The sequence below is a fragment of the Gossypium arboreum genome, chromosome 2 (genome assembly GCF_025698485.1).
Source record: "Gossypium arboreum isolate Shixiya-1 chromosome 2, ASM2569848v2, whole genome shotgun sequence".
Lineage (NCBI taxonomy): Eukaryota > Viridiplantae > Streptophyta > Magnoliopsida > Malvales > Malvaceae > Gossypium > Gossypium arboreum.
Window position 1 is genome coordinate 104,832,889 of NC_069071.1, and position 26,639 is coordinate 104,859,527.

Consider the following 26,639-nt stretch of genomic DNA (forward strand, 5'->3'; position numbering starts at 1 on the left):
AATTTAAGATATACAAATTTTAATTGATGTAGCGTGCAATAATATATTAATTGATATATAGATCACATGTCAAACTTTTAATAAATTTTTTCAAAAAAAATTATACATAGGGCACAGGTAACAAAAAATTAGTTATGGACAATTAGGGTAATATATAATTGAATAATTAAATTTTTTAATTTAAATTGAATGGATAAATACTATTTTTAATTGTATATTTCTCTAATTAATTTGTTAATATAAAATATTCTATACTTTGAATTTATTTAATTTAAATTTGAAAAGTTACGGAAAATAAATTAACTTATGAAAACATCTGAAAAAGTTAATTTAAATTTGAAAAAATAATTTAAACAAACTAACTTATATAAATATTTTATTTAATACTTGAAAAAGTTGTGGCAAATAAATCATATATATATATATATATAAATTAATTTATAAAAATATTTGAAAATTTTAAAGTAAGTTGAATGGGTAAATTACTTTTTAAAATTTTATATTTATCTAATTATTTTAATATGAAATATATTATCCATTAAATTTATTTGATTTAAATTTAAGTAAACAATTTATACAAAAAATTATCTAATATTTGAATAAATTAAGTCATAAAAATATTTTAAAAGATTAATTTAAATTTGAAAAAGTTAATATTGTAAATATGTACCCTTATTATATATGATATAACATTATTAACTTAATCTGAATGAGTTATGAATTGATGAAATTATTGAATATTAAAATGCAATAAATTAAACTATTGCCCATAATTGTTTGAAGAAGAAACAAAAGGAAGTAGGAAATGATGAGATTCATTTGTCGTTAGCCTGGAGGGGTTAAATAGCGTTTTTGTTTTGTTCTGTTTCGGCCCACATGGTGCCGAAATATTTTATTGGCTGGCATATATTAAACCTAGATCAGAAATGATAGATTTGCATTGCTGCTGGCGATCATGATTTTAATTAGAAAATTCTAGCTCTCATAAATTTGCCAACAATCCAAAAGGAAATCATTGTTAAAGGGGTAGATGGTCTTAACAAAATGCATCCAGAAATGAAAATTCTTGGCCCTATTACAAAAATAATAAAGACCAAAGCAACTCTCAAGTTCGAAATCCATACAAGCCACTCCATGCCAAAAGTACTTTTGGAATCTAAAACCTGAAATCTAATGAGAGACAGACTGTATATACCATAAACTTTCGTCCATTGATAAAAACCAAAGCTTCAGATGTCCAACAAACTGAACTCACACAGACAGATGACTGAAAAATGTAGGCTTCCGATACATTGAAATTAGAAGCACTTCCGGTGAACGATAGCTGGGCCTGATTCATCATACTCACCCTTGGAAATCCACATCTGAGGCACAGAAATATAGACGTAAGGAATGACAGTCAATAATAACATTCAATCCCCGTAGACATCCTAGGAAAATTACAAGCACAAAAGTTACCTGCTGGAAGGTGCTAAGAGATGCTAAAATGGATCCTCCAATCCAGACACTGTATTTTCTCTCGGGAGGTGCAACCACCTTGATCTTCATGCTGCTAGGGGCAAGTGCAGTGATTTCCTTGCTCATCCTATCAGCAATGCCAGGGAACATGGTCGATCCACCACTAAGCACAATGTTTCCATAAAGATCCTTCCTAATATCAACATCACACTTCATGATGGAGTTGTAAGTAGTTTCATGGATTCCAGCAGCTTCCATTCCAATCAGAGATGGCTGGAAGAGTACTTCTGGACAACGGAACCTCTCCGCTCCAATTGTGATCACTTGCCCATCAGGCAATTCATAACTCTTTTCGATGGCAGAGCTACTCTTGGCAGTCTCCAATTCTTGCTCAAAATCAAGTGCAACGTAAGCAAGTTTTTCTTTCATATCACGAACAATTTCTCGCTCTGCAGTTGTTGTGAAAGAGTACCCTCTCTCAGTCAAGATCTTCATCAAGGAATCTGTAAGATCACGTCCAGCAAGGTCCAAACGAAGAATAGCATGGGGGAGGGCATAGCCTTCATAAATTGGCACAGTGTGGCTCACACCATCACCAGAGTCCAAGACAATACCTATACAAGGATACGAGCATAAAGTTAACACTAGATGAAAGGAAAACAAACAAAACAAAATCTTCATGCTAATTTCCAGTTTGCAATATTGTATAACAAATAGACTCAATAGAGCAATGCCTAGTGACTGCACAGCTAAAGTTATTTCAGACTCGCCGACTCTAATACAATCAAAATCAGCTTCCAAGCTATAAATAGATACCTGTTGTTCGTCCACTGGCATAAAGTGAAAGAACTGCCTGAATAGCAACATACATAGCCGGAGAATTGAATGTTTCAAACATAATCTGGGTCATCTTCTCCCTATTCGCCTTAGGGTTGAGTGGTGCTTCTGTAAGAAGTACTGGATGCTCTTCAGGGGCAACACGAAGCTCATTGTAGAAAGTATGGTGCCAAATCTTCTCCATGTCATCCCAATTGCTGACAATGCCATGTTCGATAGGGTACTTTAAAGTGAGGATACCTCTCTTTGACTGGGCTTCATCACCTACATAAGCATCCTTTTGACCCATCCCAACCATGACACCTGTGTGGCGTGGGCGACCGACAATACTAGGGAAGACTGCCCTAGGGGCATCATCACCAGCAAAACCAGCCTGCAAATGCAAGAATAAAGCAGGCATCAGCGTTTGAGTAGTTGGAGCAAATAATTAATAAAACACAAGCCAATGCAAAATTCTATAGCACCAAAAGGTAAAACCAAGCCAGTACAATACAAGACCTATGTAGAATTACTCCAAAATCGTCATTATTAAAATTGCCCTGGTAAGAATGTAAATCAAACACATAAACATCAAAAAAGATAACTTACTAACCTTGACCATTCCAGTTCCATTGTCACACACAAGAGGTTGAATATCCTCATCCGCCATCTCTTGTTAACCTGTATAAGAAAAAAGGGATTACTGTAAGAAGAATATATATTTCATTTTTTATTTGACAATTCTCAAGATTAACCCACTATAAAAGTTACTATTAAAGTCTTTAAGAATTTGTTGTATTGTTAACTGTATCACACCAAATAGGTAATTTATTAGAGCGGTTTAACTCCTTCCATGTTATTATAACTTTGGTTCTTGAGGACAGCAAAGATAGGGGGAACTGCTGTATGTATGCCATCTGCATGTTATATTCTGTTCCAATTGTTCACAAGTTTTACTCTGCGTGGCAGGTAAATTCCTAAAATCATAAAGCTCCAATAAAATTCGTACCAACCATACAAGAACACCATTTCCGATAATATTAATCATTAAAAAAAAAGGCATAAAATCGAACCAACAAAAGAATTACAAACATATTACACCATAATCCACTAATGAGTATCCACCAGATTCAAAGAATCCGATGTTCTAAAGTAAACATCAATCCATACTCCACCAAGATCTAGATGAATTGGAAATAGATGTCAACTTGAGGCATGAAGAAATCAAAATAAATTTCATATTCTGGAAGCATAAAACTGTAACAAGAAAACCTAGCAGACTAAGTAATCCAAACTTTAGGCAGATCTAAATCATAAAACCGAAATAAGGAAAAACAAAAATATGGCATATGATTAGGTATCCAGAAATAGCTAAGACATAGACAAGCAATTAAAGGAATAAAAAGCATACCTTGTTTAAGCAAAAAAAAAAATAGGAAGAAAATAAAAAACAACGGCAAGTTGTTGACAGAGACGCTGAAACTGAAATGTAGGGAAGAAGAGAAATGTAAAATGTGGCTTTTTATTTTATATATATATATATAGCAGAAATGAGAATGAAATGCAAATGGAATTCAACCCAAATTCAGTTTTACCTATGTTTCGCTGCTGGTAATAAAGTAGAATAAAGTCATAATAAATTATTTACCCTCTAATTTTAAAAAAAAATTTAACCCTATTATTTATCAGTAAAGTTAATGAATTTTAATTTTTATTTATTTTAAAATAATTTAAAAAAATGATAAATTTAAAATTAAAAAGAACGAAAATTTAAATTAAATGCTAAATAGCTTTTTGTAAAATTGAAACAAAATCTGATTCATCTTCCTCGTGGAAAGCAAAGGAAAAGGAAAGAAATTTGCTCAAAAAGAAATATTGTAAAAAGAAAAATTTTCCATCCACGTGGGGTCTCATTAGATTCTAGTCTGATAATGATGATGTGGGCCTCCTATGACAAAATGACTAGTGCGGTGTTGATGCCACGTCAGCAGGGCGGCTAAAGTGTTAGGGTGGGCGGTGAGTCGACTCGGAGTCGTGCCCCGTGCCCATCATGTCTAGTTGTCTCCTAAATTCTGCCTCAGCATTGCTTGGCAATGGCCCCCCCACGCCGCCGCTGCACTCCCCGCTTTTTCATTTTTCATATAATTATAATTATTCTAGGTTCGAGCTTTCCATTTTTTTATTAATTATAATTATAATCAAAATTATTTTTTTATTTAAGTCGAACCTAATTCAAGTCAAGCTTATTAATTCAGATCAATAAATTATTTATCTAACAAAATTTATAAGTGAGAGTGAGAATAAATACAATAGTAATACAATCTCAATCTAAAGTCATTCGATTTGTCATTTTATATTCTAAATAAATCGAGGTTGGGTAAAGGCCGGATAAAATTAGATCAAAACAATCTTTATCAAGTTGCAAAAAATAAGCTTATTTTGGTCCTACTTTATCTAACCATTACCTACTCCGGTTTAGGCTATAAAATGACAAATAGAATGGATTTCAAATTGTATAACCATTAGACTTTTAAGAGATGGTATTTAGTTTTAATTTTAAGTTTTTAACATTTATAATTTTATTCTTATTTTTAATTGTGATTCCTTTTATTGAATAGAAAAAATTAACCTCAATTTATTTGCACAGGAGAACGAAATTAAGGCATGAAAAGTTTAGAAATGTCAGCCATTATTATTGTTGTGATCCTTTTTGTTCTTGGTAAAATATACACCATTGCATTTTATCTATTATTGTGGTTTTGTCAAGAAATTCAAGTTTTAAAGTATAATATATATATATATATGTTTGTAAATTTCAGGAAATGAGATAATGGCCCAAGATTCTGAAAGAGTATGTGGAGTTCCATTTATGCTTCCAAATTGTAGAGATGATGTATGCAAGAGGGGATGTGCCAACAAATTTTCGCCCAATGGAAATGGAATATGTCAAGGTGGTTCCAATTGTCTTTGCTTTCGTCCTTGCGTATAGATTTTGTTGTTTTACCTTATTAATCAAGTCTAATAAGTTTGGTTTGAATTTCATCCAATTTTCGATTTAATTAGTGTGATTGAAATTACTATTTAAGTATTAGAAAATGTTTCAAATAATAAAATAATTTTTTTAGATAAAATTCGATTAATTTTGGATAATTAAAATATTGTACTATTCAATATGCCGATAGTCTTGTGGCCGCCATTAGTGTAGTAGGACAGTAAGATGGAAACACAATGGGCCTTGACCCCGCTTGAGATGTCGAAGACTACATGATTTTCGTTATTAGAGGCAACGATGAAGGACCGTAAACATTTTGTCGACACACTTGATCGACGCTACGACAAGCGTTAATAAATTTATGACGATTGATAATTTTTTAGTAAAAAAATTGGTTTGTCCAAAACTCAATAGCGCTTGATTTAAAAAGTTTATTTATAGTATAATATGGACATTTGCATATTTTTATAATAAAAAAATTAAAATTCTTTTATTTAAATTCTACCAAAATCAAATCAAGCATATGAATAAGCTATTGATGGAACAAAATCTATAAGCAAGGATGAAAGCAAAGACACGTGGAGCCACCTTGACACATTCCATACCCATTGGGTGGAAATTTATTGGCACATGCCGTCTTGCACACCCCATCTGTACAATTTGGAAGGTCAAAGGGAATCGCGCATAGCTTTCCTTCACCATCTTGGGCCATTATCTCATTTCCTGAAATTTACAAATATATATACACAATAATAAATACTACTGTTTTAACACTTGAATTTCTTGGCAAAATTACAAAAATGGATAAAATGTAAGGATGCATATTTTACCAATAGCAAAGAGGATCACAACAATAAGGATGGCTGACATTTGTAATTTATTCATGTCTTAATTTCTTCCTTCTCTGCAAATAAATTGAGTAATTTGAAAATCAAGAAAGGATTATTAATGTTAAAATTCAAAACTAAAATATGCTAAACAGCAACTCTTAAGAGTCCAAAATTTAATGTAGGGAAATTTGAAATTTTAAGTGAAAATTTTAGAAACACTAAGAAGGAGCAGAATTGTTAATGTAGGATGAATACAATCTCAAAGCTATTAGATTTATCATTTTATAATCCAAACTAGCGGTAGGTAGGCGCCAAATAAAGTAGGATCAAAACAACTGTTATCAAATTGCAAAAAAGGAAAGATATCTTGATAAATAATATAGTTTCCAATTTCTTTACATTTACTTAAATAATATCAATGTAACCTTTTCAACCCAATGTAACCTTTTCAACCCAGTCTAGACATTAAAATCGAATTCGGAAGATTACATTTGTCATCAAAATGGCCCAGTAAGCTATCAGAGTTTTGAAAATGGTCATTCTAAAACATTTGTTTAATTTAGAGGAAAACTTAGTTTGTTTTCAGAAAACTTACGAGTTATCAAAATCGGTTTAGATTAGCTAACCTATATAATGGTGACTCCTTTTTGAAAACTTGATTAATTACCAATTTATGTATTACTCAAAATTTTAATTATAACTTAGCAGTGGAAAAGTGATATCTATTTAATGATAACTGGGGTTCATGCATAATTAATTAATATTCACAATTCGATGTCCTAAGATCAAATTAAATGTCATGCAAGCTATAAAATAAAACCCAAAACTTATGTCCTATGCCATAGTTCAAAATAAAATAATAAATTTCTTAAATAATTAAATGTCAAATAATAAAACTAAAATATCTTATTAACTAAAACCGGGTCGAGTCCCTTTGAATATCGCATCGTCATCCTAACCTGATGGGTTATCTGTAAGGATGAAGATTAAAGGGGGGGTGAGCTCTGACGCTCAATATGAGTTCAATTACAAGAAATCAGTACAAAAGTAGGCAAAGCATATAAGTTAACAATTCTAAGAATAATCACAATCATAAAACACTTCAGAATAACAATTTTTTGTATACTCACTTCACTACACTATCTTAAAAATCACAGTTTTTGTATGCACATGCTAATGAATGGTAATGCAATTTCAATTTATCAGAAAGGGTCCTACTCAACTCCGTTACACACCTCACTTATGAGTTCCCCTGAACTCATCTACTATATCACTCCAGGTTTTGGTTGAACCACCGCTGATTTGCAGATAAACTGCCACTTGCTGTGGATACACAACATAATTGCAAATAAAAGCTGCCACTAGGTTTGTAAAAATTGTGGATAAACCACCAGTATTTTTAGATAAAAACATTTGCAGACAAGCTGCCACTTGGTTCGAGATCGAACCACATATTTGCAGTTACTGCTACTTGTTGCGGGTGCACAACACATTTGCAGATTAAACAAACTGCCATTGGTTTGTGGACAAGCCACCAGTTGTTTGCATATTATTCAACTACTACTCTTCCTTCGTAAAAATCATTTGGCCCAATGCAATGCAATATGACATACTTATAATAATGCAAAAATTCGTAGGCATGCTTAACATTTATTCCGTTCAACACTAGTAATAAAAATATTTATCATGTATTCAGTGGGGCGATAACATTATTAACACTCGCAATTTATCAATTCAGGCATATAAATCATAGATTTCTGTATAAACACTAATTCAAGGATCAATTAAGTGCAAAAAAACCTCTAGAACAATTCAGGGATCAAGCAATGACTAAATTGATCATTTCATAAATTTTTGAGAAAAATTGTAAAGTAAAGGACATGCGGTCATGTGGCCAGGCCGTATGGAAGAGTTACACGATCGTGTGGCCAAGCCATGTAACAGACTATGGTCGTGTGGAATTTACAACATTAAGTTACAGGAGAGATATGGTCGTGAAGGCCATGTAAAAGGGTTTTGGCTGTGTAAGATTCAAAATAGCTTAGGGTTTCAAAGGCATATGGCCATATGATCCACATGTGCGGCTTATACGCCTATGTGGTAGACCATGTGGCATCATTCCTAGACACGATTTGCGATGATTCACTTATAAAAAAACACACACCTTTCATTAGTAGCCCCAACAACGTTCCTCACGTTCAAATCTAATCTGATGTACCTAAATTGGTTCCTTAATATGACATTTATGCAAAAATTAAGGATGGATTTCAAGATTTATCAAGATGATTGGAAGATTTTGACAAGAATCGCAAGATATCATAATTGGATTGAAAGGTTAGTGTGGATTGATGCTATTTTAGATTTTATGAGTTCTACTAATTGAAACAAGAATACTTACCAAACTTTTGATATAGATAAGGGGCTATGGATGATGAATTTGACAGCCAGTAGAGAAACAATTTAACGGAGATTGATTTTGATTTAGGAAAAGAAAAAATAATTCTTAACAATAAAATGGATTTATGATGAAGAGAAAATGGGGAGAAAATAAAAGAAGAAGATATAGAGAAAGTGAGAAACTCTAATTGGAATGAAAAATAAAACAAAATTCTTGAGTAATTAGGAAAAGAATGACTAAATACCTAGGGTTTTCAAACCCTAGGGGCGGCATGTAATTTTCCCCTTAACTGCCGAAAATAAAAATGCATTTTCGAAAAGGTATGGCTCGAACTCATTTTCATAATGAAAGAATGAATACTTAAGCATTAGGCTGTTGCCCATTTCTTGTTAAGTTTTTACTCCAAAAAATATATATTCTAATGTGAATTTTATCCCAGTTTGCTCAAATTAAAAAGGAAAGAAATGGGAGAGAAGTGGATAAAACCTAATACCTCTAAGGAGTGCATTAACTACTTAACCAACAAACCTGTTCAATTTTTTTGTTAATTATTTCAATTAACCCCCTATATTTTGGGGCGTGAAAATAATTTTAAACTACTTTAAATATAATTAAGATATAAGAAAAGAAACAAATATCTAGAAATGCATAAGAACTTTAAATTAATATACCAAATAAACTGCAAATAACATTATACCACCTATTGCGGCTTTGGTAGCACTTGAATGTCCTGCCTCACCAATCTCGTCGAAGATTAAATGGGTAACCAAAAAAATATGGAATAAGGATTCGCAGGATGTTATTCCTGAAAAAATGATCATGGGGGATAATTTTTCGAGAAAAGTGTCATTCAAATAAATGTTGATAGCGAATGTAGGTGACGTTGCTAGGGGATCTGCTAGTGTTGTAAATATAGGATTAGATAATGAGGAGTTTGAAATTTTGGAAGGGGATGACAATGTTTCCTTGGACGGACCTTACCTAGAGATATTTTCCCGATTAGGTTCAAGAAATGTTTGATAAAAATATGGAATAGGCTGTAGTAGTAAGGCTACTGGGTTACATGGTTGGCCACAAAGCTTTTCTAAACATAATTCAAACACTTTGGAAGCCGGTGGGTTCGTACCAAATCATCGACATTGATAACGACTATTTTCTAGTGAAATTTGTTGTGTACCAGAATTACTCCAAAGCGCTTACAGAGGGACCTTGGGTAGTCTATGGGAACTACCTCACCGTTCAACCTCGGAGTCGTGACTTCTCCATGAAAGAAAAACATCCCTCAATTATGGTGTGGATATGATTTTCAGGCTTGTCTTATAGATTCTACAATAAAAAGCTTTTGCAACTATAGCATGAATATTAGAAAGTGTGGTGAAAATCGATTATAACACAACGATAGGTAAACGAGGGAAGTTTGCGAGGTTTGTTGTAGTTGTCAATTTGCATAAGCCTTTGAAAGCATTTGTGGGAATTGATAGCATTCCTTATTATGTTGAATACTATAGGCTTCCTTCGATGTGCTATAAATGAGGGTGCTATGGGCACATCTAAAATGAGTATCTGTCGGAGGTTGAGGAATGGGAGTTAGATCGGTCTACTATGAGGGATCCTCAGCTGATGATGCCTTCGGATAAGAAAATGGATGATGGCCAAAGCAATTTTGGACTTAAGATGCAAATGCCTAGTAAAAAATGGCACCCAGTGAAACATTTGGCAGTAAATATTTCTGGAAAGAATTTAAGCGATGTGAAATCTTAACCGAAAAATACTCTATTTGATGTATTAATATCATTGAAAGAGCCAGGATTGGAGGGATCTGATGGATTTATGAGGGATGAGATTGTGGAAATTAAATCTTGTGGAAATAAAAATTCGATTGAGAAGGAAGATGAAAGTCAGAAAAAGAAGAGAGGGATCACGAGAAATAAATGGGATGGAAAAAAGAAGGGAGTAAGAAAGTTAAATGAAGCCTTAAAATTGGGTCAAATAGAAGCTAGGCCAAATGGTGTATTTGGGCCTGAGATGAAGAGAAGTGGCTTAAAGTGAGCCATATATGGTCTGGTTAGAGCAAAAATAATAGGCCAGGATAATAGGAATCCTAATATAGTGGAAAAAGCAACAAGCCTTTCGAAAAGTTGACACATGGCTATTGTAATTGAAGATGGATGTATTCATTGCCGAAATAGGGTACGAAGTATTACCGGAGTTTACGAATTAAATTTTTTTTTAACTCAATATAACTCCTTTACAGATATCTAACCTTCCCTGAAATTTTAAACCAAAAACAATCCACATCAACCAATCCAATTCAACATATTTTCAAGATAAATTCATACATATTTATAAAATAACGTCATCACATACCCAAAACCAGGTTTGTTAACCATACCAATGGCTAACTCTACATTCATTTCATAGAATCATTTACTTTATTAGCTTATACATGCCATTGATTTCCAAAATAAAGTTTCTTTATATACCGAAATCCTAAGGTTGATAGTGTGATGTGTCTCTGACCAAATCCGACCTCCGAGGTCTTAACACTACAAAACAGGGAAAAAGGAAACAAGGTAAGCACTTTGTGCTTAGTAAGCTCATGTAACAAGAATTATACTTACTTAATATTTTCAATACAATACAATAAACATTCATATATCCATTCAATGCATTATTACCCTAACATGCACAAACTCAACATTCAAGTTAGTACAATAATTTCCATGTACCAATAATACATACTATAATTGATGAGCTCATCAATACCATGATTTCCATTTCCTTGTTATTTTTCCATATTTATCCCGTTGAATTTATCGAAATTTTGATGGATTTTCAGAGGTACACTTTTAGTGTACAATTCCAGGTCCGTCAATTCATATTCATGTGCGCACATTTCCATTTCAGAGAGCACACTCCCGCGAACCTCAACCTTACAGCAGGATTACCAGTCCAGGCTAAATCCCCTGCAATATAAACTCATAGAGTATTGTCGGGATTACCAGTCCATGCTAAATCCCCTGTAACGACAATTACTCTAATAAGCTTGGATCTGAATTACCAGTCCAGGCTAAATTCAGACCTTAATTTGGATTACCCGTCCGGGCTAAATCCATTTTACACATATTCTTCGGGAGGGCTATATCAAGATAGGATCACCCGTTCGGGCTAGATCCTTTTTACCGTCAATTCCTTTTCAGAGATCCATCGAATTTTCCTTTCATTCAACCGAGATTTCTTCCCATTTTATCAAATATTTCAATGTTTCATTAATTTTCATACAATGAACATTCAAATCATATTCACATCAATAACATACAATCTCAAGCATTTAAGAATATAATTCCAATTACACGAACTTACCTTGATACTTGTTTGTAAACAAAAAAAATCTACTAATCCCGAACTTTTTCCTTTCCTCGATCTAGCTTCATATTTGAATCTTCTGGATCTAAATAAATAAATTTAATTATCAATTTAATACATTTCATGTTCATATGCAACATTCTCTATAATTCAACTATTATTATTTATAGTTTATTCAAAGCTGTCTATTTGAGTCATAGTCACTAAATTATTTATAACTCAAACTACGGAACTCAAAATTAAGATCCGTTAATTTTCCCTAAAACTAGACTCATATATATTCTTACCATAAAATTTTCAAAATTTTTTGGTGTATCCAATAAGTACAGTTTATTCTTTAAAGTCACCCATTTTCTGCTATTTGACAGTTCTGACCGTTCTTCACTAAAAATAAATTATCTCTTTATACAGGATTCAAATGATGTTCTAGTTTGTTTCTCTTAAAAATATACTCATTCAGAATTCTATACATATAAATTTAAGCCCATAATTATTTTTCTTAAATTTTTATGATTTTTCAAAGTCGAACAGGGAACCTGAATTCATTCGACCTTGTCTCACAAAATTCATTATATCTCAAAATTTACAAATCCACTCGCTTACACTATTTCTTCTATGAGAAACTAGACTCAATAATCTTTAATTCTATTTTTTTTAATTTTCTAATTCGATTTATACAATTTATGGTGATTTTTCAAAGTTAGTCTACTGCTATTGTCCAAACAGTTTTTGTGCAAGCTGTTTATTACCATTTTTCCCCTAAGCTTTTAATAAATGATAATTTCGTCCCTACTCAATTAGCCTCTCAATTGAGCTGATTTTTCTCAATTAACATTTTATTATATCACCTTAAACTAGTTTACAACCTTTAGGAATCAGAATTTCAGCAATAGACTTTAATTCCAAGCATTTTCACAATTAGGTCCTAAAAAACAATTTCTATTGAAATTACCTAATAAAATCATCTCATAAACAAATTAAAGCTTTAATTTCATTCTATTTCATCATAAACTTACAGAACTCAACCATGGTGACTTTCAATTTCATCCATGAAAACAAAAACTAATGAATTTAATAGTAGGACCTAGTTGTAAAAGTCTTAGAAACACAAAAATTACAAGAAAAATGCAAGAATTAACTCACTTGGTGCAAAAATTATGAAATACCAGCTTAGAGAACCCTCCTATGGTGTTTTTAGCTTCTGGAATTGAAGAGAAATGAAGAGAAATCTAGATATTTCCTATTTAGTCCTAGCTTTATTTAGTTAATTTTGCAATATTCCAATTTTGCCCTTAATTTATCAATTTTCCTGCTGATTTCATGCCCTTGCCGTCCAGCCATAATAAATTTTGGGTCTAATTGCCTTTTAAATCCTTTCTCATTAGACTCTTAAGCTATTTAATCATTCTAGCAACTTTTTCACCTATTACAATTTAGTCCTTTTCATTTAATTGACTACAAAAACATTAAAATTTCCTAACGAAATTTTAATACCACATTACTAACATTTCATAAATATTTATAAAATTATTTTCAACTCGGTTTTACTAGATAGAGGTCCCGATACCTTGTTTTTACCCAATTTCTTCAATAATTTCTTTTTCTAACTAACCACTAAATCGGTAAAATTTTTCTATCAATATTTTCATACGATTTTCCTATCATATCAATTTTCGTGCAAAAATATTGAAATAAATTTCTCTTTAAATCGAATTTGTGGTTACAAAATCACTGTTCTAATAACTTTGAATTTAGGCCATTACAATGGAAGTGGAATTAAACATGGTGATGGTGGCGTGCATGACCCTTGTATAACTAAAAGTGATTCAATACTTAAAAATAAGGATACATCAATGAAAGAAATTTCCAAAAGATAACATAAGATAAGGAAAATGGTGGAGCAAAAATTATTTGTAACTTTCTCTAGGGGACCATGGAGGAGAAGAGAGGAATACATCTGGTCAATTGAGACAATCTAAGTAAAAAAATGAAGTCTGATGGACTTGGATTTAAAAAGGTTGACAATTTGAACAAGGCTTTTCTCATGAAGGTTGAGTTTAATCTTATCAAGAAACTTGATCAACTTTGGGTTCAAATCCTCAAAAATAAGTATAAATGAAAGGATAAATTACCAGCTACATTATATATAGGTAATGCTAATTGACAATGGAAGAGTATTTGCAATGTTTGGAGTAGGGTGAGGGATGGTGTCATATGGAATGTTGGAAATAGAGTGAATGTCGACTTCTGGAAAGATAATTGGGTCAAAGGTTGAAGTCCTCTAATTGACAGTTGTACTAAACCCGAATACATACCTTAAGTACATGTGCCTATGAATACAATGGTTCTACCAAGTTAAGATTGGAATTGGCATGTCTTGAAGTCTGTGTTACCAAACCTAGGTATTTTAAGCATTTCAACTTATAAGCCCCTTTCAGTGCGAGATGTGGATGACTTTGTGGGATGGGTTCATAAGAATAAGGGTGGTTTTACTATCTGTTCTGCTTATGGTTCTTTTTGTGGGTCAGACATGACTAGGGATGGGAAAATATGGCATCAGATTTAGCATATTCCAACCCCTCAAAAGGTATGAGTGTTTAATTGGCTAGCTTACCTTGATAGAGTACTAACTAATGTAAACCTTGTTAAGTGCCATTTTATGGTAGATTCAAGCTGCAGTGTGTTTAGCGCGATCTCGGAAAGCATTGATCATGTACTGAGGTTTTACACCTTAGCTGTGGCAACATGTTTCTCAATTATCAAGGCAGGTAAGAGTTAGGAGTTTTTCAACCTTAGTTTGGAAAATTGGTTTGAAAAGAACCTATTGTCTCCTGATTGTTTTGCGAGTGAGCCTTGTGAGTGGCCAGAACTCTTTGGCATCATTTGTTGGCAACTTTGGGTCAAAAGGAATAATTTTGTATTCAACAATGAATTTGCTAAAAACAACAACATTTTGCAGAAAAGTCGACGGATGAGAGGAAGTTTTTTGCAAGCAGTCAAAAGAATGGTGATTCCTTTGAGTCACATAAACACTACATCTCGATGTTTGAAAAGATAGACTCTTCCAGATGATGGGTGGCTGGAAGTGAATATTAATGGTGCAGGTTTCCAGTTGTTCGGGATTGCTGTAGCAAGTGGTTTAATACGGGGTTGCCAAGGGGTTTGGCTAGCTAGTTTTTCTAAAAATATTGGTTGTTGTTCTATGGTTCTGGCAAAACTCCGGGGTGCTCTTTGTTAGAGTATGCCCAAAGACCAATCATGAGATGGTTGTAATCATATACTCGTTTTACCTTGTTTATGAATATAGGGCATTGCCATTATTATTTCAATTTTTTTTCTATGTATATAATTAAATTGAATTGTATTAAAGTCCTAAGAAAATATGATTATTCTTAAAAAGGTCCTTAGTCAAGTATTATTGTGGGCTTGGACACAATAATGCATTGAGAATAATGTGTAGTTGATTGATAACAAAGAATTGTTATTGACATGGGATGTCAAAATCAATACATGAGTATGTGTTAGAGAACAACATATTAGACCAACTCGCTATGAGTATGTTTCTTGCATTATTATGTAACAGTCATAATATTACTCATAGTTATAACTATGTATATGATACCTAGAGTTGAGATCACCATTGTCTCAACATCGTGAGTCGTATATTTTGATACAGTCAAAACGTCTAACATAACAGGTTGTACTATAAAGACTGATTTTAGATATATCACAATCCATGTAGTGGGATATGATTGATCAAGGAAGGATTTAACCCTCCTACATAATTAGAGCAATATCTTAGGCCTCTTGATGGAATGAGACTAAAAATGCATGGTCATGCTCGAATAACTTGATATGAGATATCACACTTATTTGTTTATTGTAGTATGCTCAGAAAATCAAGAAATATGAGATTGGACTATACAAGTGTGACTATTCCATAATTTGTGTCCAATCCAGATATTAAGGATAAAACGATATAATACATGAAAAGATTACCACAGAAAGGTTATGTCGAATCACTTCTTCTAACTTGAGTGGCAATGATGCATTGCTAGATATTACTCATTGCTTGTAATGTTAGAAACATTCTATTATTAATTACTATCAACATTACAAGAGCCTACAGGGTCACACCCTATAGTTGAAACGAACAAAATCCAAATACATTTGATATTGTATTTACTTGTCACATGAATTAAATTAATTGTTAATTATTTAATTTGATAGTGAAATATTAAACACATTATATGTACAAACTTGTTCTACACAAATAGAGAATATAGATATAATTAATATATGATTTTGATTCATACAAAATATTAATTATATATATTAATGAATTTATTAAAATATATGGTAATATTAATTAATTTTGGCCTAAATATAAAGACATGGGAATTATTATTCTTTTGGAAATAATATAATTAATATATGAATTTGATTCATACAAAATATTAATTATATATATTTTATCAAATTTTTAATATAAACAGTTATACTAATTAATTTCGGTCAAAATATAAAAGACATGAAAATTAATATTCTTTTGGAAAGAATATAATTAATATATGAATTTCATTCATACAAAATATTAATTGTATATATATTATCGAATTTATTAATATAAACAATTATATGAATTAATTTCGATCAAAATATAAAAGACATGGAAATTAATATTCTTTTGGAAAGAATATAATTCCTTTTCTAACTTTCCATTTGTCTTTCTCTATTAATAAGAGAATAATCCCATATTATTTTGGAAAGAATATAATTCATTTTTCTAACTTTTCATTTGCCTTCTCTATTAATAAGAGAATAATCCTAATTTTTCTTTTTAATATATGATATCAAAAGGATAAAAGGATGATAACCCCTTAGTATGTTAAGGTTACCAACTTAATAATTTAAAAGGTCTAGCAACTGTTTTTAATTCTTTCTGAAAAGTTCAAGAGAAAGTGATTGTTTGTTTTTTTATGGGGTGGAATATGTAGAAGCAAAGATGTTTTTGTTGTAGTTTGGAATCGACATCGAATCAGCAACATCGTTCAATGTTTTTAGTAAAGAAGGTATATTTTCAACCCTATTTCAACCCGGTTCGTTTCTCGTAAATGGATCATTGGTTGTGGAATGCCATAATAATTTTTTCGCTGCGCTGCGGGGCATACCGGCGGTCCCAACACTTTTGAGGGACTCCAACTAGCATCGGATCTAAGTTTAGAGAAGGTGATACTTAAGATGGATAGTATTGAAGTTATTGAAGTGATCCAAGCAAATGAAGTTGAACAAATTTATTCAACTATGGGGCGTGCCATCAAGGACCTTCTGAAACGTACCTGGATGGTTCACATGAGACATGTGTTTATAGAGGGGAATAAGGTTGCGGATGGCTTGGCAAAAATGGTGTTCTTAAGACCTTTGAGGAGACATATTTACATGCAACCACCGGATGAAGTATTGCAATTATTGCACGATGATTAAAATAGAGGGGAATCATTTTATCTAATTTATCTTTGATTTAATACTTATTTTATAACAAAAAAAAATAAACGAATATAATACAAATGTAAAAAGCCCCCCGAATATAATGCAAATAAATTAATTGTCGGTGCGTTTTAGCTCTTTGGCAAAACCAACTTATACCATTTTTGTAGATTAAGGAGAAACTCCTACTCTTACTATTTTAGAATTATAATAGTCACATCAAGAATTTCAAAAAAAAATCAATTAATTTCTTTTTCAATTTTTACACTCAATTGAGTTAAAAATCAGAGGCATGAATATCACTATCTTTAAGTATATTTTGTGATTTTGCGTATCATCATGATTCAACAAGTACTTCTATTAACTAGTAGGAAAACACAAAACAAGGAAAAACATATCAATTAAATACTTAGTTAAAATTGTGGAAGGATGTTTTGAGAAAATGAGAAGTATTTGAAAGAGAACATAAATAATAAATTAGTTAAATACAACAAAGGTAAGTTAATTAGCTAAAAATAGTTTGAAAATAATTCAATGAATTTGGATTAAGTAGAAATAATTTCAATCGGTTAAGCTATTTTTAGCTTGGCTAATTATAGATGTTAAAAGTTAAGAAGTTCATTTTTCTTGAATTCTAAAAAATTTAATAAAAATTTATTTCACAAATATATTAACCTTTTGAGCCTAAAGCACAAGTCTATACTCTCAATTTGATTCTTTCTAACTTAATGAAGTATAATAACTTATAAACAAGGGTATCAAGGTCTTTCTGTAGTAACGCGGGATTTATGTAATTCTTTGAAATACATAAAACTTCCAACAATCCCTTACATATTTTAAAGAATTAAGAAATAATTTTAGCTGAGTGTTTTGATATAATATAATAAACTTGGTGCCTTTCGGATTATGAACCATAAATTTTGACAAAATAGACATAATTTACTTAAATAATTGGTGAAACAAGTTTCTGTGAACTAATTATTTAATTTGTAAACTTTCTTATCTACCACATTATATTTATGATTCGTTCTTCAATGCGATTATGTGTTAATAAGCCATGTGCGCATAAGTGCTATAGAGACTATCAAAAATCTCATAGAAGCGACTGCCACTTCGCACTCATATAGACCAATCGATAAAGTGTATTATGCAGAGCAATACACCACCTATCAAGGATATGAATTTGATTAAGAGTTTTTACTCATCCTCACCATCCATGTAGTTATTTGTTTAAGCATTGTTTACACAAGATCTGATAACGGGCCAAGTCGAGTCAAAGCAAAATTTCACGCCCATTTTCTAGGCTCAGACCTGGCTCGACCTAAAAAATAGGCTTAAAATTTTGCCTAAGCTCGATCCGGATTAGAAAAGCTAAACCCAAGCCCAATCCGCCTATATTAAATTTTTAGATAAGTTCAAAAAAAATATTATTAGATTTTCATTTAAATTATTTTTAAATATAATTTATCGAAATCTTTATTTTTGGAAATATATAGGTTAAACTTTTTTAACCATTCTCTCCAGAGTCTTCCCCTTACTCAACCTATTTATTTCTCTTTACTAAATCTAAAAAAAATAAAGAAAAAATTTAGCTTCTTTCCAGTTTCTAATGACTCATCCACCTCCGGTGTAGCACCCCAAACCCGGCCCAGAAGTTATGGCCGGATCCGGCATGCCACATCAAAAACGTTAAAAAAAAATTTTCATTCTAAGTCCAGAAAATCGTACTTGATGTTCAAAAGATTAATTCATTAAGGGTTAAAGTGAATGGAAGCTGTGCACCAGGTAGGAAACTGGAAAAGAGGTGGTGAGTCCATCGGACTGCTTAAGTACCAAGCTCTCCGATTGGATTCAATCCTAGACATGCACACCGCCATTGCCACACCTTAATGTCATGGATATTTCTAGGAAACCGATTTGATTAAGTCATTTTTAGGAAAGTGATTAATTTTGGAAAATACTTTCATTGCGGAAGCTTTGGTTGTTGTCGTGTTATTTTGAAATCAACTGTTGTTTTTGAAAACGCGCCCTAAAGCTATCCAATTTCAACAGTTAAAATAAGTATTACCTATCTTAGTAATACATATTAAAAAAAAACATCAAGAATAAATAAGCGGCCTTATTACATTTAAAAGCCCAAAACCTCAAACGTAATTAAAAGAATGTCCAGTTCACCAGAAGAAAATCAAACTTTCAGAACGGGTGGCCACTCCGAATTCTCTCACAGCTCCAAGCCCACTATGGTTGGGGATTTCCTGCGTGGATGAAAATAAAAGGGGTGAGTTTGGGGAAACTCAGTGTGTAAGGAAAACCCATTCAAAGTCCAAGTCAGCTCAAGCCCATTGGGCCTATGTAACACCCCGAACCCGAGACCATCGCCGGTGTCGGACACGAGGGGTTAACAAGCCAAGTTCACATGTTTTGCCCACCAATTTGACATTTCCAGTCAGGCTGGAAATGCTGCGTCACCGTCGCCTTAAAAATCATATCTCGAGTTTCAAAACTCGGAAACTGGTTTCGTAAATTTTCCCTGAATTTAGACTCATATATCCATCCATGGATTTATTTCTAGAATTTTTGGTCGGGCCAATTGGTACAGTTTATTAGTTAAAATCACCCATGTTACAGGGATCGACTGCTTTGACCTTCGCGCAGTATAACTTGAATATCTCTCTGTACAGGGCTTTAATACTGGTGACGTTTGTTTCTAATGAAACTAGACTCAAAATGGAATCTGTACATATAAGGTATGACTCCTAATTCTTTCTGGATAATTTATAGTAAATTTTTAAAGTTGCGACAGGGGACCCAGAAACCGTTCTGGCCCTGTCTCACACTAGCTTTAATATCTCTTAACATGTAACTCCTATGACCATTTCGTTTCTTCCATATGAAAATAGACTCATCAAGGTTCATTTACATAGCTTATTCACTATTTAATACCATTCCTAAAAATTTTGGTGATTTTTCACATTCACGTCACTGCAGCTGGCAGCTTCTGTTTTTAAGGTAGGTCTTACCTATTTTGTAGTCTCCATGAACCAACTAGTCTTGCCATACATAGGTTCATATATGATCATTTTAACCATACCAATGGCTGATCATGTGACCAACATTCCCATTTCCAATCCATAATCACATCATGACACCATATATATACATACAAACCAAAAATAGTCTAAGTTCATGCTTTCTTTTACGAGCCATTTTCGCATGGCCGTATACATATACATCACCACATTTTTAAACCAACAAGGGGTAGTCCTATACATGCCATTTCAAAGTTCAAACAAAATTTATACCAAAATAGAGGCGTTGATAGTGTGGATGACTTCGACTTTATTGATCCCGAATCCGATTGCTATCGAGCGAAATCTATAAAACGGAGAGCCAAAGTAACGGGGTAAGCATTTTTATGCTTAGTAAGTCTCAAGGAATATAATCAACTCTAATTACAGCAATACATTCACATAGCCAAATGCATCATTTCATTAATACACATTCTTACTTCACACTTCATCATTACATACTTTCACAAAGTATCAATCAATTCAATAGCTGAAATTCATTAGTCGATTGAGCGAATGTTGCTCAAACATGTCGACTTTCCAATGCACATAAAAACGTACCTTATTCTTTGGGCTTTTCGAGTGTACTAATTGAATTTATTACAGCAACCAACACTCACCTCCAGCCCAAGATTCTTCGGAATATAACCGGATATAACCACGTGCACAAATGCCTTCGGGTCTTAGCCCGGATAGAATGACTCGCACGAATGCCTTCGGGTCTTAGCCCGGATGTAGCCACTAGCACAATTGCATTCGGGTCTTAACCAGGATATAATTTCCAGCATTAACGTCTTCAGGGCTTAGCCCGGATATCATTCAATTTCTCATGCGCACATACATCAATAATCATTGGACATACATATTTCATTTTCGTTACTAAGGCTCAAACACAATTATGATCACTAGCATAATCGCCTTGGGACTTAGCCCGGTATCATTCAAATACTCATACACACATAATCAATAATCAATACACATCCATACATCATTTCACATAATTCAAGTAGGGTCACTTCTTGAGGACTTACCTCGGATGTTGTCGAACGGCTTTTACGGCTATTCAATCACTTTCTCCTTCCCCTTGTCCAATTGTGGCCCTCTAAGCTCTTGAGCTAATTCAAACAAATTCAATTTATTAAAACCTCATTGTGCTAGCTTATGGCCGAATATGACAAGGAGTTTAAATGGTCATATGGCCACCCTTTAGCTTGAATACACAATGGTCATGCACATTTTATACTACATCAAGCAATTCAATACAATTTATTCGAGCATCAAGGAAAAGCTAAGGCCTTCAATAGGCTGCCCAAGGCCGAATATGACAATCATGCCCCTTTTCAACTTCAATCATGGTTAAACAAAAGAAAACTCAAAATCTTACTCAAGAGTAGACAATCCATCATTGCATGCATCATCATCAAGCTTCACACTTAGCATGCAATGGCTTTATCACCATAACAACTTTGGCCAAATACCATTTCCATGGCATAACAAAGATTTGAGCCATGGCTAACATGCACATCAAGTTAGCAACCAAAACATGCATGAAACTCCTAACACAACCTCATACATACCTTACTCTTGATGTAAATTTAGCCAAATCTTCTTCTAGATCTCTTCTAAACCAAGCATGAAGCAAAAATCCTCCCCCTTTTTCCTTAGTATTTTCGGCCAAGAAGTGAAAATAGATGAACAAATTTTTTTCTTTTCTTTCTTTAGGACATTCGGCCAAGAGCTATGGAGAAAGATGAACACTTTTTTTTTTTTGTTTCTCATCCTACTAACATTAATTTTTTTTTCCATACTCTTATTTTATTATTTCTAACATCCACCACTAGCAAAACATGTTTAAGACATGTTTTCTTTTGCCCATATTCATCACCATGGCCGGCCACTTCCCTCTCTTTGGGTAAATTGACATGCAAAACCATTCTTTTGCATGCATGTACTATTAGACCTTTGAAGATTGGCCTATCACCTTTCAACAATGTTTCATATAAGTCCATCTAAATAAATTCACATAGAAATGATCAAATTAATGCATGCAACTTTCACACATGCATTTGCTAACATCATAAACATAGAATATGACTTCTAATTACTTATAAGACTCGGTTTAATGGTCCCGACACCACTTCCCGACTAAGGTCAAATTAGGGACGTCACAACTCTCCCCCACTTAAGAAATTTTCGTCCCCGAAAATCTTACCGGTAAATAGGTTTGGATATCGCTCTTTCATAGAGTTCTCGGTCTCCCAAGTAGCTTCTTCTATCCCGTGCTTGAGCCATAACACTTTCACTAGCGGAACCCGCTTGTTTCGCAACTCTTTCACTTCTCGTGATAGGATACGAATCGGTTCATCCTCATAACTCATATTAGCTTGAATTTCAATTTCTGATGGACTAATCACGTGCGATGGATCGAATCTATAGCGTCGAAGCATCGAAACGTGAAAGACATCGTGAACCTTTTCGAGTTTAGGGGGCAAAATCAAACGATATGCCATCGGACCGACTCGCCAGATATCTCATATGGCCCAATGAACCTCGGGCTCAACTTGCCCTTACGGCCGAATCGAGTATCTTTTTCCAAGGCGATACCTTGAGAAACACTTTATCACCCACCGATACTCGATATCCTTACGTTTCAGTCCGCGTCGACTTCGACGATCGGAGGCTATCTTCGACTTTCACGGATTACTTTCACTTTCTTCAGATCTCTAATCAAATCCACCACGAAAATCTTGCTTTCACCCAGCTTCACCAAAACAATGGTGTACGGCATTTACGAATCGTACAAGGCCTCGTAGGGTGCCATCTTAATACTTGATTGAAAGTCGTTGTTGTAAGCGAATTCAATCAACGGCAAATACCGTTCCCATGAACCACTAAACTCGAGGACGCAACATCTTAACATATCCTCAAGTATCTGAATTATCCGCTCGGATTGACCATCGGTTTGGGGGTGAAAGGCGGTGCTAAAATGCAACTTGGTACCCAAAGCTTCTTGCAACTTTTTCCAAAATCGCGAGGTAAATCTCGGATCTCTATCCGACACGATGGAATTAGGCACCCCGTGTAATCTCACAATCTGAGAAACGTACAATTCGGCTAGTTTGTCCATTGAAAAATCCGTACGTACAATCTCTTCTAAACCAAGCATGAAGCAAAAATCCTCCCCCTTTTTCCTTAGTATTTTCGGCCAAGAAGTGAAAATAGATGAACAAATTTTTTCTTTTCTTTCTTTAGGACATTCGGCCAAGAGCTATGGAGAAAGATGAACACTTTTTTTTTGTTTCTCATCCTACTAACATTAATTTTTTTTTCCATACTCTTATTTTATTATTTCTAACATCCACCACTAGCAAAACATGTTTAAGACATGTTTTCTTTTGCCCATATTCATCACCATGGCCGGCCACTTCCCTCTCTTTGGGTAAATTGACATGCAAAACCATTCTTTTGCATGCATGTACTATTAGACCTTTGAAGATTGGCCTATCACCTTTCAACAATGTTTCATATAAGTCCATCTAAATAAATTCACATAGAAATGATCAAATTAATGCATGCAACTTTCACACATGCATTTGCTAACATCATAAACATAGAATATGACTTCTAATTACTTATAAGACTCGGTTTAATGGTCCCGACACCACTTCCCGACTAGGGTCAAATTAGGGACGCCACACCTAAGCCCATTCAGTAATAAAGGATATCTTGGGCGAGCCCTTTAGATTACAATAAACCGGGCCTTAGCCCTTATTCAGATAATAATATGGCCCATAGGCCCATTTCAAAATACATGCAACATCAATAAACATATGCAAGCCCATTTGGGAGACTACTCAACCCACCAACCACTACAGTCCACCCGTACCAGCCATACACTCCATGTGGGAATAGCTCAACCCACCCAAATTTAATACTCCACGATTTGCAATGACTTTGCTGCTCGATTATAAGAAGAATTGAGGCAAAGCCTCCAAGACGTGGACAAGCCACTTTCAAGATTTTCCTCCGTCAATATCCCATCCCATGCATCGATAATAACAACATGGCATGCAAGAAATAACAACAAATCAAACATGCATTTAGGTCAATTCAACCCTAGGGGTATTTCTAATTTATCTCCTAGGGGTAAAATCAAAATTTTCCACTTTTAAAGGTATTTCAATAATTTATCTATTTTAGGGTTTTTCATGCATATTCCTACCTTTCATGTACTAAAAGAATCATTACCGAGGGTTCTTACGAATTGGGCCTGCTTGGCCCATCATTCCAATTTTGGCCCATTAAGCCCAAAAATATCAAGGGCACGTAAATCATGCACTTTGCGTCCAAACATTGCACTTACCAAAAACATTAATCGATTTACCTCACGAGCATTCGCACACTCAAAATCTACAAAATACCGATTTTCGCATTTCGCTTTTCGACTTTTGCCGATCTAGACTAAGAAAGAGGGTGTTAGTTACACACTGCTTATGACGATATATGTCGATTTAGATCTACACACGAACGCCTACAATTGGATTACTAACACGTTAATCTAACTATTCAAATACAAACTACGATTAACCCCTTACAATATTCGCCAACCACACCTACAGATCACAAGAAGCTTATAAGAAAACAATAAGCAACTTATTAACAAATTTTTGTCAATGTTTACCACATAATCATAATTTCACTGCAAGCTGTCTTCCTGAGCAACAGTCACTAAATTATTTATAACTGGAGCTACAAAACTCGAAATCAAGTGCCGTTAATTTTTCCTGAAAATAGACTCATATATCTTCTATCCATAAAATTTTCAGAATTTTTGGTATGGCCAATCAATACCATATTTTTCTCAAAGTTTCCCATGTTTCACTGTTTGACTAATCTGACCACTCTTCATTACGAATCAAATTTCTCATTGTACAGAATTCAAAATATGTTCTTGTTTATTTCATTAGAAACTAGACTCAATAAGCTTTAATTACATAATTTATTCAGCTTCTAATTCATCTCCCACAATTTATGGTGATTTTCCAAAATCACATTACTGCTGCTGTCCCAAGCAGATTTATTACCAAATCACTCTTTCACATCTAACTTGCATGCTTGTTATTTAAACATGTATATCACCAATCAATCATCACATATCTATGATTTTATTTAAGTATAATCTCCATTTCATCATTTTAAAGCACAACATGTTAGCCGATTTTTCCTTTAGCATCTAAGGCGATGCATGATCATTTGTTTGGCTCAACTTCACCTATCTTCCATTTTTCATCAAAAGAACATGAAACAACAACCAAAAACTAAAATATGCTTCATGAGTTAGGGTAGAATCAAGAAGAACTCATAAACATCAAGATAGAAGCAAAGTACCAAGAACTTACCTTCAATTTTTCCCCCTCCTAGTGACCGAATATTCAAGGGTTTCCTCCCCTATTTGCTCTCTCTCTCTCTCTCAAATTCAGCTATAAAGAACAAAGAATGAACAACAACCTTCCTTTACTTCCTTTTGTTATTCTTATCACTCAACATTTTATGACACATAAATGATATACTAATATTTGTGCCATACTCATGCCATAATTCCAATAAAAATATGCCCATAATGCTTATCATGCCCATCATCCATTAACTATTAAAATGCTAATGCCCATCATTCATTAACTATTAAAATGCTAATGCCCATCATCCATTAGCTATTAAAATGCTAAAATGCATACATTATCAACTATCCATCACCTTGGCTGGCCACTACATTAAAAGTAGGGAATTTGACATGCAAATCCTCCTATTTTGCACTCCTATTTATTTGGCCACTACAAATTAGCCTATAGCATTTTCAAACATTTTCACATAGGTCCTATTTCATAATTTCACTCCCTTTTTCTTATGGAACAAAAATTAAATAAAATTACCGGGTTCTATCTTAAGCTTGGGCCGTCTAGAGGCCCACTAACATAATTAAGCCTATGCCAACATTCACAGAATTCGTGAAAATTGGGGCGTTACAACTCTACCCTCCTTAAAGAAATTTCGACCTCGAAATTTACCTGATCCAAATAGTTGAGGGTATTGTTGACGCATAGTCTCTTCTGATTCCCAAGTAGCTTCTTCCTTCCATGATTACGCCACAAGATTTTTTACCAACTAATCGACTTCCTTCTTAGAACTTTAACCTCTCGATCTAAAATTTGTATGGGTTCTTCCTC

The 26,639-nt window shown here is 33.5% G+C and overlaps 1 protein-coding gene and 2 long non-coding RNA genes across 4 annotated transcripts; 1 reads left to right on the forward strand and 2 right to left on the reverse strand.

The window, feature by feature from the left end:
• Nucleotides 1–959: 959 nt before the first annotated feature.
• On the reverse strand, nucleotides 960–3,824 carry LOC108466997 (actin-100-like). Of its 2 annotated transcripts, none has more exons than XM_017767427.2 (5): nucleotides 3,686–3,824; nucleotides 2,888–2,955; nucleotides 2,275–2,668; nucleotides 1,459–2,072; nucleotides 960–1,364 (listed from the first exon to the last, which is right to left on the reverse strand). In XM_017767427.2, exons 2-5 carry the CDS (start codon nucleotides 2,942–2,944, stop codon nucleotides 1,299–1,301), a joined length of 1,131 nt encoding a protein of 376 aa, XP_017622916.1. In that variant the 5' UTR covers nucleotides 2,945–2,955; nucleotides 3,686–3,824; the 3' UTR covers nucleotides 960–1,298. The 2 variants fall into 2 exon arrangements, with proteins under 2 accessions (XP_017622916.1, XP_017622917.1); XM_017767428.2 differs by lacking the exon at nucleotides 3,686–3,824 and adding an exon at nucleotides 3,445–3,655.
• A 963-nt stretch (nucleotides 3,825–4,787) lies between these two features.
• LOC128285546 (uncharacterized) lies at nucleotides 4,788–5,140 on the forward strand. Its single transcript, XR_008276001.1, has 3 exons — nucleotides 4,788–4,814; nucleotides 4,922–4,993; nucleotides 5,094–5,140. It is a non-coding gene; the product is annotated as an uncharacterized LOC128285546 (long non-coding RNA).
• A 521-nt stretch (nucleotides 5,141–5,661) lies between these two features.
• Nucleotides 5,662–6,345, reverse strand: LOC128285424 (uncharacterized). The gene is made up of 2 exons (XR_008275913.1): nucleotides 6,097–6,345; nucleotides 5,662–5,989 (listed from the first exon to the last, which is right to left on the reverse strand). It is a non-coding gene; the product is annotated as an uncharacterized LOC128285424 (long non-coding RNA).
• Between the last annotated feature and the right edge of the window lie 20,294 nt (nucleotides 6,346–26,639).

Coding starts and splice junctions, on each gene's coding strand:
- LOC108466997 (XM_017767427.2), bottom strand. CDS start 2,944: ATGGCGGATGAGGATATTCAACCTCTTGTGTGTGACAATGGAACTGGA. Junction 2,669..2,887: donor ATGGAACTGGAATGGTCAAG/GTTAGTAAGTTA, acceptor TTGCATTTGCAG/GCTGGTTTTGCTGGTGATGA. Junction 2,073..2,274: donor TGCCAGTGGACGAACAACAG/GTATCTATTTAT, acceptor ATCCTTGTATAG/GTATTGTCTTGGACTCTGGT.